The 13,676-nt window shown below is 41.9% G+C and overlaps 1 protein-coding gene across 1 annotated transcript in view; it reads left to right on the forward strand.

Moving 5' to 3' along the window:
- LOC106819964 (neutral ceramidase-like) overlaps positions 1-13,514 on the forward strand; it is a 15,101-nt gene extending 1,587 nt beyond the window's left edge. The window contains exons 2-18 of the mRNA XM_014824531.1: positions 101-250; positions 1,011-1,187; positions 1,676-1,803; positions 5,570-5,647; positions 5,929-6,049; positions 7,152-7,274; positions 7,467-7,553; positions 7,827-7,931; positions 8,171-8,252; positions 8,432-8,544; positions 9,174-9,268; positions 9,773-9,911; positions 10,688-10,783; positions 11,076-11,273; positions 11,525-11,613; positions 11,784-12,001; positions 12,353-13,514. Coding sequence (XP_014680017.1) covers positions 101-250; positions 1,011-1,187; positions 1,676-1,803; positions 5,570-5,647; positions 5,929-6,049; positions 7,152-7,274; positions 7,467-7,553; positions 7,827-7,931; positions 8,171-8,252; positions 8,432-8,544; positions 9,174-9,268; positions 9,773-9,911; positions 10,688-10,783; positions 11,076-11,273; positions 11,525-11,613; positions 11,784-12,001; positions 12,353-12,492 — 2,139 coding nt within the window. The 3' untranslated portion in view covers positions 12,493-13,514. The remainder of the gene's footprint in view (positions 1-100; positions 251-1,010; positions 1,188-1,675; positions 1,804-5,569; positions 5,648-5,928; positions 6,050-7,151; positions 7,275-7,466; positions 7,554-7,826; positions 7,932-8,170; positions 8,253-8,431; positions 8,545-9,173; positions 9,269-9,772; positions 9,912-10,687; positions 10,784-11,075; positions 11,274-11,524; positions 11,614-11,783; positions 12,002-12,352) is intronic.
- The last annotated feature ends 162 nt before the right edge of the window (positions 13,515-13,676 follow it).

A 13,676-nucleotide genomic window follows, 5' to 3' on the forward strand; every position in this document is an offset into this window, starting at 1 on the left:
TCTCAAAATCAATTGAAAACAAAAACATAATACATGACATATTTAAGACAGAAAATCTTTCTCGTGTTATTAATTATATCGTTTCGCTTCGCTTCTATAGATGGGTTATGCGAATCCAAAACAGGATACCCAGGGCATTCATTTCCGTCTGTATAGTCGGGCTTTCATCATTGCTGACCATGCTAATTCGCACCGAGTAGTGTACGTAAGTGCTGATATAGCCATGGTATCACAGATCATCAAGATTGAGGTAGGTGCTTACTGTATTAAAAGCTATAAATATGTGAATGTACAATCAAACCAGTGCTAGTACTAGTAGTAGTCACCTCTGTAGAATCAACATACCTGTTTTGACCTGTCTATTAAGGCCACATTTAGCATTTTTCTTGAATGGCAGTTGGGTTATACAGTGAAACCACCTTCAGAGAATGGGCACATGTCCAACGCCAATTTTAAAGTGACTCCCTTGACTGGCTGTAAATATAAGTTCGACTGTAGTTGCGTATGTGATGTATCTAGATCAACTGTATTGTATAAATTGCCTCATAAATTTACAGCGTTTCCCCTGCATTGACACGAGTGAGGCGGGCTGCCTCGCTCAATTCTCAGCCGCCACACAGTAATTTGTCCAAAACACCGCTTCGCTGATGAAAATCACTGTTCTTCCATAGAACAGTGCTTATAATGCACCAAAATAGCTGCTTAGAGTGCACCAAATTGCACCATTTTTTGCAATGCGCAAACACACCAAAAACAATTTACCACATAGACTTTTTTGGCCAGGGGAAACACTGCATATATATATATATATATATATATCATTAGGAGTGAATAAAAACATTTGTTACTATTCACTCCTGCATAATATAGATCTCCTTTATTGTACTATTGGCTGCAATCACAGTAGTTGTTATTTCACGCTATCTCTGACCATTTAAAAAAAAATTGCTTTCGTGTTGTTTAGGATATATATGCAATTGTAAGTCACTAATGCTGTTAGGTTTTGGCAGGTTGTCAAAAAGCTAAAGACACATTATGGTGACATCTACACGGAAATGAATGTTTGCTTGAGTAGCATTCACACTCACAGTGGACCGGGTGGATTTCTGCAGTACCTGCTCTATGACATCACATCCTTAGGCTTTGTTGCAGAGTCTACAGATGCAATCGTGAATGGCATTGTAAAGGTACGTACGTGTTATCAGGAGTAGATCATAGGGAATTCCCTATTATCTACTTCTGTTGTTATCCATGCATGTATCATTTTCAGTTAACTCATGTTTATACACACATAAGGTTTATACACGTAATTTAATTCAGGATTATACACAGTGGCGTGTGTGCGGTGTACTTGTGAATTGCGACAGAGCATGTGAACGGCATTTACAGGAAATTTTCAGTAATAATAGGTGAAAGAGAGTAGAAAACATTGAAACTTTGGAAGGAAATACATTTCGTGTTTATTTACCATCATTTTATTATTGTAACGTTCCAAGTGCCTTTGCTTGAGTGTATCCTGAAACATTTCAAAATATATCTCATTTTCTTTATCTTTACGTCATCATGTTTCATAGTAACGATATAATTGTAGCAAAAAATAATACATTTACTCAAAGAAATTTCTCCATCGAGCCAACAGTGAAAATCTCATGGGTGGTTTGTACGTTTTTTTCAGAGCATTCAGATTGCACACGAGAGGCTAGTCCCGGGTGACATTTTCATCAACCGTGGAACTCTTCTTGACTCCAACATAAACCGCAGTCCAACTGCTTATCTCAATAACCCACAGGAAGAGAGAGACAGGTATGTGCTCTCTGCGTAAAGCTAATGTAAGTAGGAAATCTTCCTACAATACACACCCAAAATGGCACCATATACTGAGATGCTTGCCATCCATATATAAAGGTACTATATATATATACAGAGATCGCGTCCTCTACCATATAATCGACCTAGCCACTTGGCGTGATTGACAGGCAGATCCAGCCTTGTGATAGGATGATTAAAAAACAGTGCTTGGTAATTAAATGCTGCAAAGTCGCACACACACAAGTGTAAAACCACATACAAAATGATCTAGCTGGACTGAATTAGCAACTATATGTACGAAAGGCGGGGCTCCTAATTATCTCGTTCACTTCGCTTCACTTTATTGTTCTCCTTTATGGATGAGTCGCGTCGCCATATTCGATTCCGCCCTCGTGTGTTTCGCGCGGTGTACGCGCGAGCGCGGATCACGTCCGCTCAAAGTCGTCCCGCGCGCAGCTGCTATCCCACCAGCCACCAAAGTCTTCATAGACTCGCGGCGAGATGGCGCCAGTGTGCAGCGCATCGCACAGCGCGCACCACGCGCGCCGGTAGGTGCCGTCTCCGATCAGAAACTCCCGCTTCCACGCAAAGTACTCGTTGTAGAGCGTGTCGTTGCCATCAAGCAGCATCAAGTAATCAGCGAGCTGCCTCGTCGTTGGAAAGTCGTCGACGTGGATGTAAGATCCAGGGACGGCCGCAAGAGCGTAGTCGGCTGCCACCGCGCCCCACACGACCGGCACGACGTTGTGGCGCGCTGCGACGCCAAAGTACTTCTCGGTGATGTAGTCGGTACACTGCGCGCTCTCGTAGGCAAGGTAGAACTTGTAGGGCGCGAGGAGACGTGCGAGGCATGCAGGCCGGTCGTGCGTCACGTCGCACGCGCGTCCGCGCGCGCCGCAGCGGCCGTAGACGTCGACAGTGACGAACGAACTTAACTCCTCGATGCGCCGCATGCGCTTACGCTTGCAGTTGCTCACCATCGCCGCGGCCATCTTGCTCTTTCCGACGGCGTAGTCACGCGGCGCGGGCGCGCGCCCGGCTGGCTGCCGCCGGATCTCGCGGTATGGCAGCGGGAAGTCCGAGTCGCGCCGGTACGTCATCGTCCAGTTGAAGACCCCCGCGTGCGCGTTGCCGCGGAAACCCGTCGCCGCGGTAACCGGCGGCGGCTCAAGGCTGTAGAACACCCACGGCTGCCGCGGGTCGCGATGATCGGGCGGTGGCGCGGCGTTCCGCATGTTGAAGCCGAAGCAGACGACAGCGTCGGCGGCAGACGCTCGCGCGCGGTCGTACTCCGCGACGCACGGACGCTCGCACAGACGCAGTATGCTCTCGACGCTCTTCCATCGCGGGTCGCCATAGTAGCCCGTCCAGAATAGGATCGTCTTGTTGGCGGGGGCGGCGTCCGGCCTGCGCGGGCGCACCACTCGGTCGATGCGGGCGTAAGTCGCCAGCAGGAGGCTGATCGCTAGCAGCACGACGAGGAGAGCGGCGATTTTGACGTCGCAGCGGGCGCACGTCTTGGCGAAATTCATGGCGGCGCTCGCGGGAATGTCGTTGCGTCTCGTTCCGCCAATGCTGCTTCCCTCGCTATTAGCCGAATACCATGGCTGCCAGGAGAGCGTTTCTTATCTGTATGCCCTCACTATCGATCGGCGTTGGCATTTCTGTCGTGCATATTCTGGTTGCTATCGTCGCATCGATGTACAGCGTGGGGTATCCTGGCGGCCCGCTGTCAGAAACATAATGAGTAGTTATGACATTGTAAGTCTAAGACATCATAAATTTTGTGGTAAAGTGTTGTGCCAAATTTATGGCATTTCAAACTGGTGGCAGTCACATCTATTTACCGTATATGATCGCGTAATAACCGCGGGCGCCTATAAGCCGCACCTCAATTTGAATCGGATAACCAAGTATTGCGCCTAGTATATTTCCCCTCACGGTATGGCGCACTTATAAACCGCAGAGCAAATACAGGGTTGAAATCTGAGGCCAAATTTGCGGTTATTACGCGAGTATATACGGTATGATATTTCTGACAACGGTTACCCTGGTGTACAAAACTTTAAAAGCGATGCACTCTAGCAAAGGCAGTCGACACTAAAAGTATTGCAGAATAAGGCACAGTGCAGGTGCTACCATAGCCGACTACACTTGTAATCCTCCATCCCTCCCTCGCTCGATCACTGGCAAAATCGACGAAAATCACAAGAAATTTGCAGATGTCAGCCACGCAATGCCATTTCCGGCCCAGGAAATGCAGTCTGCAGGCCCGTGTAACTTCACTATACATTCTCGCATACAGCGCTTGCATAGCGGTTTCTTAGCCGCTATATATAACCAACACTAGTAGTAGCAGCGTGCCAGCTGTGTTCACAGCCCTCCCCCCCTCAACACAGCTACTAGTACTGATAAGACGTTTGGTAAATGATCTCTGTGGGCTGGCAACAGCTATAATCTTGTAGTGACAGAGATAGCCCAAGTCCGTGTTCGTGCACATTTGCACCGATAATGATTGATGGACAAGAAATCAAATAAATCAAGCCGCATATCGCATGCGAGCTCCCAGTGTAATACAGTGTGGGGGCAGTGACATATCCCTGAACACGTAGGAGACAAATAACCGTGCGTGCTGATAATGTTGACGCGGTATTTTCAATCGCTCAGGACGCGAGTGTAGATGCGCAACTGCAAGATTAGGCACGTGTAGGAGTGGTACAATTAAGCCCTATCTCTGTGCTTGTGGACACATAACCATTCCCTTGAATTTACTGTGGAACATAAACGCAGTTGGTGCTATAAACGTACACTCCACGCAGTGTGATGATTCGCCATTAATGCCCATTATCCTCACCGCGAGGGTAATGGCGAATCATCACACTGCGTGAAGTGTATATAAACGTGGCAAATAGTAATTCCCTTGAATTTACCGTGGCACATTTAACCTCCTAGCTTCTACAAACGTTTACTTGGTCGTATAGTTGCTACACGCTCCTGCAGGCAGGTTCCTCTCGTACATGTCATTTCTTGTATAGGATATACGTATATATTGTCAATTCGGCCGGTGGCGGGTTCCTAATGAGAACACTGTGGCACTGCGTTTTGTATGTTTCTCTTGGCTAATTACCTAATTAATATGAGTTAAGAAATAGATTATTATTTATATCCTTATTTATAATTTATTTGCAATGTTAACGGAAGGAAAAGTTAAATATATATATATATATGTATATATATACGTATCAAGAGTACATAATAGAGAGTACATAATCTCTATGGGGTGGGTGGGTGATGTGATCTTAATCTTCCAGTGCATTAAATTTATTGCTGCCAAAGATTTCTGATTAGGTATAGGCAAATAAACGATGGGATCGACAATTGTGCTTCTCTACACTGCTTTTGTCACGCATCCTCAATCCCCTGCATTTATTATGTTAAGTTCTGATACAGGTACATGTAGGGGAATGATATCCTAGGGTCAAATACAGAAGTGAAGGGGTAAATATTCTGCTTTTCTTTCAGGAAGTATCGCAAAAAAATTGCTGCTAGTAAAAGAATTACTATTGGTTTCGAAAAAAAGAATGTATTGAACAGTTGGCCCTCATTTTGCTGTTTATAGAAATCGCAATATTTTGTAGTGTATAGTAGTAAGAGCAGAAGAGGGGGGCCTCGTATACATATATACATGTTAGCACTAGATATAAGGACTCTTGTGCTACAAAAAGCAATGTCTATGAATCCAAAATGTACTCTTTTACAGATACCAGTATGACGTCGATAAAGATATGGTTGTTCTTAAGATGGTTAATTCGACTGGTGCGGCTATAGGCATGATAAGGTGAGTGTAAACTTGTTTTTTCACAAGTGCAGTTTCTGTGCACAAACTAAATGGTAGAACTATGCCTGTAGTGATCTGAGATGCATTGGTCTGAGTATTACTTCACTAAGAGGAAATGTTACTGTTCTTTGTTTAGCTTGTTAAAAAAGTTTTTGAAATTTGATTCTTGGCATAATGTGTACGGTCAATGTATTAGCTCGTATTCAAAATGCTTTCTGCTTCTGCTGGTGATGCTGGTGCTTTATTGATCACTAGCTGTTTTGCTGTTTTTATTTTTACAGTTGGTTTGCAGTTCACTGCACGAGTATGAACAACACGAACCATCTAATCTCCGGTGACAACAAGGGCTATGCCTCATACCTGTTCGAACAACATATGAACCCTGGGAGCCTGCCAGGAGAAGTATGTACCGTCAAAAATGTGTCAGCATACCTGTGTAGAACAGTCACCTGTCTATAGAGGACACTCTAGGATATCCATTGAGTGGCAGTTTCACAGCAAATCTAAATCTATGAACTAGACATGTATCTAAATATGACAATTTGAGGGTTTCTGTATAGTTTCATTTTAATTCTTTTATGTTTGTGTGGGTGTGTGGATGGGTTGAATGGGCAGGATGTGGTTGATGTTTCAATAGAGCGAGGGTTGAGGGAGGGAAAAGATTATTTCTGTAGTGGCCACGTACATCTGGTAGGAAAAGGTTAGTGTGAAGATGCAAGATATGAGGATATCTAGTTAGTAGGTGGGAGCAGGATATGCAACGTAAGTCAGGAATGATGTGTGCATAAGGAGGAAGGAGAAGGGTGATGGGCAGAGTGTGACCCAGAATGCTATCCAGGAGTGTGGTTTTCTCTCTGCCACGTTAGGGAAGCCTCTGTGAATCCCAGCATACCAGTAGTGCGTGACTCACATGATGCTGATCCTGAACAATATGGCATCGAGAGCAAAGGGAGAAAAGAATTCTATAGGTGGTGTACAACAGTAGAAGGCATCTATAGGCAGCAGGCCTGAATAAGCATCGAACAGAAATTAATTAAAAATACTCACACCTTTTCTTCGCATACACTTTATTCATGTTAAATAACTACAGATTCATGCGCTATGCTCCGTTCTATGCTATACTCTATGATCCGAATTTCTACAAAGTAGTCCGAACACATTTCAAACACAAAAATGACCAATCGGTCACTATGGCTACGTACGCTACCTGACGGAATGTCACAATTAACTACATGACGAGACCAATTTTACTTCTAATGCTTTCTAGACGTCCACGACGCATCTACCTTACGTGCATAATGCAAATTATTGCACTCTAGTGCCGAATTTCAGCAAAAAATAATCCAAAAAAGGCCTTTTCTAGACACGAAATAGTGCAACGGTGAACAATTTGCGGAGGCTTACTGTTGCATGTCGCGTATATGAAATGTGTGTATTTATAGCAGCAGCTGCATGGTACAGTGAAGTTTTATGCAAGGTGTGCATTTTTCGTTCTCTCTCTTAGGGAGACTTCGTTGCAGCATTTGCACAGGCAAATGAAGGCGATGTTTCGCCGAACACCAGGGGGCCACATTGTCTAGACACGGGTCTGCCATGCCACATGAACACCAGTACCTGTAATGGCAAGGTATTCCTGTCTTATATCGTAGTGTGTAGATGTCACCATGATAAACACCATTGTATATAAGTTCTCTTTCACAACTTGTAGTGAAGTAATCGTCTTTAGCAAGTAACTATTGAAATGGTGGAAACCACGTTAATTATAACAATTCTGGTTTTCAAATTCATGTGTGCATATGCTATCTTTTTTCTATTCTAGAGTGAACTTTGTGTAGCATTTGGACCTGGGGTGGATATGGCAGACAGTACTAGAATCATTGGCAATAACCAGTTTATTAAAGCATTGGTGAGATTATTAAACCACTCATGTCCCCGTAAGAAACAGGGTGCAGAAGTAAGAGTTCTCTAAGATCAGAACATTATCATCTGATTATTAACAACATGCAATAACTGCTTCTATGAATTAATGAAGGACTATTAAGCTATTACCTAAGGATCTTACCTGTCTAAATTTTTTGTTTCTTTTTTGAATATAAATCAATGTTAATATGGAGTAGTATATCTTAGATTGATTCTATGGACTATGGGTCTATAATTTATATATTTTTTTGTAATTCAGAACTTGTATAACAATGCTACGAGGAAACTCAGTGGACCTGTAGATTTTAAACACCAGAATGTGGATATGACAAATGTACAGGTCAACCTGTCAGATGGCTCTCAGGTAGGAGCTACTCAACCCTGAATACATTCAGCCATGTGTTAGTAGTCTGCTCTATAGAATGAATACCTATCAAGAGTAGATAATAACACATGTGTTATTATCTACTCTTGATACCTATCTATACTAGATGTTTTTAATGACGAATCCCATCGAGTCGCCCTTTTTTAGGGGTTTTGTGGTACATACAATTATATATATGTATATATATATAAAATATATATGTATGTATGATATTTTAGGCACATACTTGCAAGCCAGCAATGGGTTACAGCTTTGCTGCTGGCACTACGGATGGCCCAGGTGCCATGGACTTTACACAAGGTACTTATACCCAAGAGACAGATATATGTCTGAAAAATTTCCATAACCTTGTGCTAGCTGCCAAACGCTCTTGTGTCAATGTGGATATTGTTTTCAACTACTTTGAATGTGTATATCAAAAGGGAAAATGTGAATTTGTTGCATCTATGTTCTAAGCAAAGTGCTTTTGATATTTGTAGGAACAACTCAAGGAAATGCTCTGTGGAACCTGATTAGGAATTTCATTAAAAAACCATCAGCAGAACAGACAGCCTGTCAACTTCCGAAACCTATTCTGCTGGATACTGGGGAAGTAAGGGCCTACAGTGTACAGTAGCACATGTACACAACCATTAGAAATGTGCATAGCTTATTTTCAGTTGTTTAGGTTCATATGACTACAGCAGTTTTAACAGAATTGCCAGTGTAAAAATCAGCAGTGTTATTTCTTACCATAAACCCATCTGTGTTTTATAATTCAATATACATAGTTTATACTATTAGCAAGGAAATGTGGATCCATTTAACCCTATTGCCATCTTTGTTGATGTCTTAGTTGGTACCATCCTTGGCAATCTCTTGACACAAATTGATAGGCTGAATGTCAGTCATACTCATTATTCAAAATTGAATTGTATTACCAATCTATAGCTAAGTACTTCTTTGTTTGTTTCTTTTGTCCGGTATATATTACCATGCCCAATATCAGTCCACATAATGGGGAGATTAGTATGACCACGTAAATATAATATTATGAGGCCTATTTTCAGAAACATGAGTAGTCATGACTTATTTATGACATCACATGGGTATAGGATGTCATATTTTTTTACACGGTGTTGTGCTACAGTTCTGACATCTTATAGACTCATGATATTCATAACTATTTAGGGTGTTTCTGACAATGAATCTCAGTTTTACTTAATTCCCTTCATTATGCAGATTAGCTACCCGTATTCATGGCAACCAGACATAGTTGAACTTCAGTTGCTCAGGGTGGGAGATTTTATCATAGTGGCAGTACCAGGAGAATTCAGGTATTATTGCTAAATTGATTAATATAAATACTATTATCACTAAATCAAATAATATTATTGGTATATAATATAAGAGGGTGGGTAAGGGTATTTTCGTGAAACGTGATCGGCCGGTTTTATACCTCGTGAACTGTGAATTGCAATTTATTTTGTCTGTGAACTGTGAATGGACCACCTTGCGTGAAGCGTGATTTAGCTTTTATTTAGTCTGTGAACTGTGAATAAGAGGTCTCTTTCCTCGTGAATCTATGCATGTCGTGAATCTATGCATGTCCTCGTGAATCTATGCATTTTCACATTTTCACTGAAATGGGAAAAGCAGTTACTGTGAACAGTACCCCCCTTACCCCCCTCATATAAGATCAGGAGTGTATCAATATATTAATATATGAGTGATATATGAGTATTGATAGACTCCTGATAAGATGGATATATAGTATATAGAAAATGGCTCTGCAGGATCATATAGTCTTCTATTCTTATGATGCTGATGTTGATTTACAGTACAATGTCTGGAAGGAGAGTAAGAAGCAATGTCACTGCTACTCTTGCACAGCATGGCTTCCCAGAGACGACAGAGACAGTGATAGCAGGACTCTCAAACACCTACTCTAGTTACATCACTACCTTCGAAGAATACCAGGTTTGTGGCACATACATGGGGGCTAAGAACTGGCACCAGGGTTTTCATTATCTTTTATAGTAACAGGCCGAAATGCTTTTGCAACAGGCAGTGGCGGTGTGTGGGCGGGGGGTTTGGGGGTACCCCCCAAATTTTGTTTAAAACCTAGATGCTCTGAGATGCAATCTGGTGTATTCTGAGCTGCAGTAAACAGACACATTTGGATTACAGTATGGTCCTTTTTTCCAATTTGGTTTCTCCTGGTACATTCAGAGTTCACCAAAAGTTTCCAAATTATGACGATTTAGTAATTATAAGAGTTAGACAAGTATGTAAATAGCATTACTCAAAAACAAAACAATGCTTCTTGTGCACATAACATGCATACAAATATACTCAACTGATTTATTAGTAGTAGCTCATAAAACACTTTCACTTTGGAGAATAATTAGAGCAAACTAAATGCAAATAAAAAAATATTGTTAAATTATTTTTTATTTTTTTAATATACTTGCGCCAATTATAACCGGCTGAAACAGCAGAGTAGACGGTCAATTCGGCCGGTGGCGGGTTCCTAATGAGAACACTGTGGCACTGCGTTTTGTATGTTTCTCTTGGCTAATTACCTAATTAATATGAGTTAAGAAATAGATTATTATTTATATCCTTATTTATAATTTATTTGCAATGTTAACGGAAGGAAAAGTTAAATATATATATATATGTTTATTGTTTCTTATCAGTTTTTGTATGAGATGGTGAGTTGATGATGGTGTTGGTGTTGTATTGTATCGTAGGTACAACGATATGAAGGTGCGTCGACCATTTATGGACCCCACACTCTCCAGGCGTACATCCAACATTTCAATGTATTAGCTGCTGCTATAGCACAGGTACTTGACGTGGGAACCTCAGCTGCATTTCATATCTGTCTTACACCAATCATTTATCTGTAACCGAGTGTGGTAAAGACAGTATAAACGATCTTTCTTTCTTTCTTTCTTTCTTTCTTTCTTTATGCTGTCCCTCGGTGTCGGGGATGACATTGGTGTCCCAGTTAAACAGAGTATAAAGGGGACACGTATTAATTATATTACACCGATTTCATTTCATTGTGCCACGCGACAAATGACTGTCAGTGAACGGTGTTTTTCGCAGTAACCAATTGGTTTATTACTGAAACAGAACAGCACAGTGGACAAGGGGCCGAGCGTACCCTACCTGCGGGACAAGCAGCTCTGCTTTGTTCTGCCCGTCGTGTACGACGGCAGCGGCATTGGCAAGTCGTTCGGCGACGTGCTGACAGACGCGAAGCCGAAGTATGTCGTTAACACTACCGTCAGCGTCTCATTCGTCGCCGGTCATCCTCGCAACAACCTCATGGTATGTACGCTCGGACTATCTAACTGCTGCGACGATCTCGTGGTACGTACGCTTATACGATCTAACCGCTGCGACTATCTCATCGAAACTCGAATCTTCGTCATGTGTTCGACGCTAGTCACTGTGACGATCAGTCCTGAGGTTTTGGCTTCATTGCTCGCCCGTGTTTGCAAGCTAAGGCGTCATTACGTGGAACGGATGCCTTCTTCTGGCTCAATGTCTCAATGGCTGCCTTGTTTCGTTCGATTCAGACGGGTGCCACGTTTTTGACAGTGGAGTGGTGGAATCCTGAGCAGTCGACCTGGCACGTGGCGTACACAGACAGCAGCTGGGAGACAAGGTGCGTAGAAGCAGTGCCACAACGTGTATTGTGCGATGCAGTCGGGCTATCGGGTTACACGTGACTGCTCCGTCGAAGCGGAACTAGCATGAAACATGGCGGCAAGCAGAGTCGTCGGGCAGCGATCGAACACTTATAAATCATCTTCTGCTTTTGCAAAATACACGTAGGTTCAAGTGGACGCGAACGTCCTCTCTGCTGGGTAAAAGCCAGGCGACCGTAGAGTGGGATATCCCGGCAGCGGCCATGCCAGGCGTCTACCGCATGCGCCATTTTGGCCACGAGAAGTCGGTCACTGGTGACATCCACCCCTACGCTGGGACATCTGCCTCCTTTATCGTCGAGACGATGGAAGAGGCCAGCCCACGTGGCATAGAGGGGCCGAGAGGCAAGCTTATAGACTTCTTCCTTAGAAGTGTATTGAGCCTGATAACTAGTGGTGACTAGCCGGCACCTAGATGTACCTTTAGACAGTGTGTTAGACAGTGCTAGATTGTATGTCTTCTGTTATGCATTACAGATGTTTGCAAATGGTGACTATACATTTCCACATCTAGATGTAGAGTCCGTGTTTTCATGTTTCTTTTATACTGCTAAAGTAATGTGACGTTTTAATCGTGTCACTGTCTCTCAGATTTAGCTTGTATGTGTGTGTGCTCTCACACTCATTGATAGTAACATGTTTTTTGTTTACCATGGCATTGTGTGCATTGTGAGCATCTTATTTCTTGCATTCTAGCTGACACATTCTACCAGCATGTGGGACTGCATGCGCAAGCTCCCCATCCCTCACTGAGCATGGCGGAAATACTCAAACGTATAAAACTCAATAAGACTGTGCTTAAGGACAAGCTGAGACAAATCAGACAAGCAGATTAGTGCATGTTGCTCAACCTGGTGCTCAATTTTGGCTTTGCCATAATGGGTAACTTGATGTCATACAGTAGTAGTCCGAATGTTTGACCGGTGATGACCTGAATTAATGTTTTCGTTGAAAATATTTTACTGTAGTTTAATCATTCTCGAGTGATCTACAATGTCAATGACTGTGATGCATTGGTGCTCAGTAAGAAAAGATTTGTATTACGTAGCATGCCTAGGTTGTACGCACCTTACGTAGTATGGCTGTCGTATATATATGATGAGCCGTTATATTAAGGTAGACATTTCTATCTCACTAGCTTTGTTATATTGTGATCGATCAAATTTTTATTGTAACCGTGCCCGTTAGGTTATGAATCAACCTTGTTTTTCACCATGCCCTCATCATCTTTGTAAGTATATTATATAAGTTCAGAAGTAGCCGTTTCACAGTTGCCTTCATCTTATTAAGAGTGTAATACGACTGTAGTATAAACTTGGAAGTCTGTAGCCATTAGAGTTTTTGAGTTACTCTGGTTAATGATGACATAGCAAACAAGTTGCAAGACAGTCTAATCCTTGTGTTAGCTGTCTCTTTGGTACCAGGACTGTGGTATCTAGAGGTTATTTTTGGGTAGGCATTATGCTAGAGGGTTATGTGAACATACCTATTATTTTCATGTGATAAGCATGTGATGTTAGAAACATATAAAATCATTATATTTTCGTTTTCATCTGCTTTCTGGCATGTTGTTAAATATTCCTTATATTTTTACATTGAAGGTAATTTAAAGATTAGTTATTGCATAGCTCCATTCAATATTATTTACTGAGCACGTATGAATTCAACAATTGGAAAACTGTAGATTATTATTAGTATTGTTGAAATTCCAGATTTATATGGCCAAACGAATCAACAGCACCTAAATACCTACCTTAAATTTTATTTTATTGAAGCTGGCAACAAATTTTTTGTTTGACCTGAGATAATAGATTTATTACTGTTATGTGAAAAACATAATCTGTTAATAGACAATTTATCCATCTGTTATTAGTTATTCTGTTTAATATTCATACATAGTCATATTGCTGTAACATACTTCATATTTTGCAACTTTTAGAAAAAACAAAATATGTAAAACTCCTAATATATAATGCAACAGAAATGTTTAATTTACAACTTTGGATGTGGGATCTTGCTT

Source organism: Priapulus caudatus, unplaced genomic scaffold, assembly GCF_000485595.1.
Source record: "Priapulus caudatus unplaced genomic scaffold, Priapulus_caudatus-5.0.1 Scaffold40, whole genome shotgun sequence".
In the NCBI taxonomy this organism is placed as follows: Eukaryota; Metazoa; Priapulida; class Priapulimorpha; order Priapulimorphida; family Priapulidae; genus Priapulus; species Priapulus caudatus.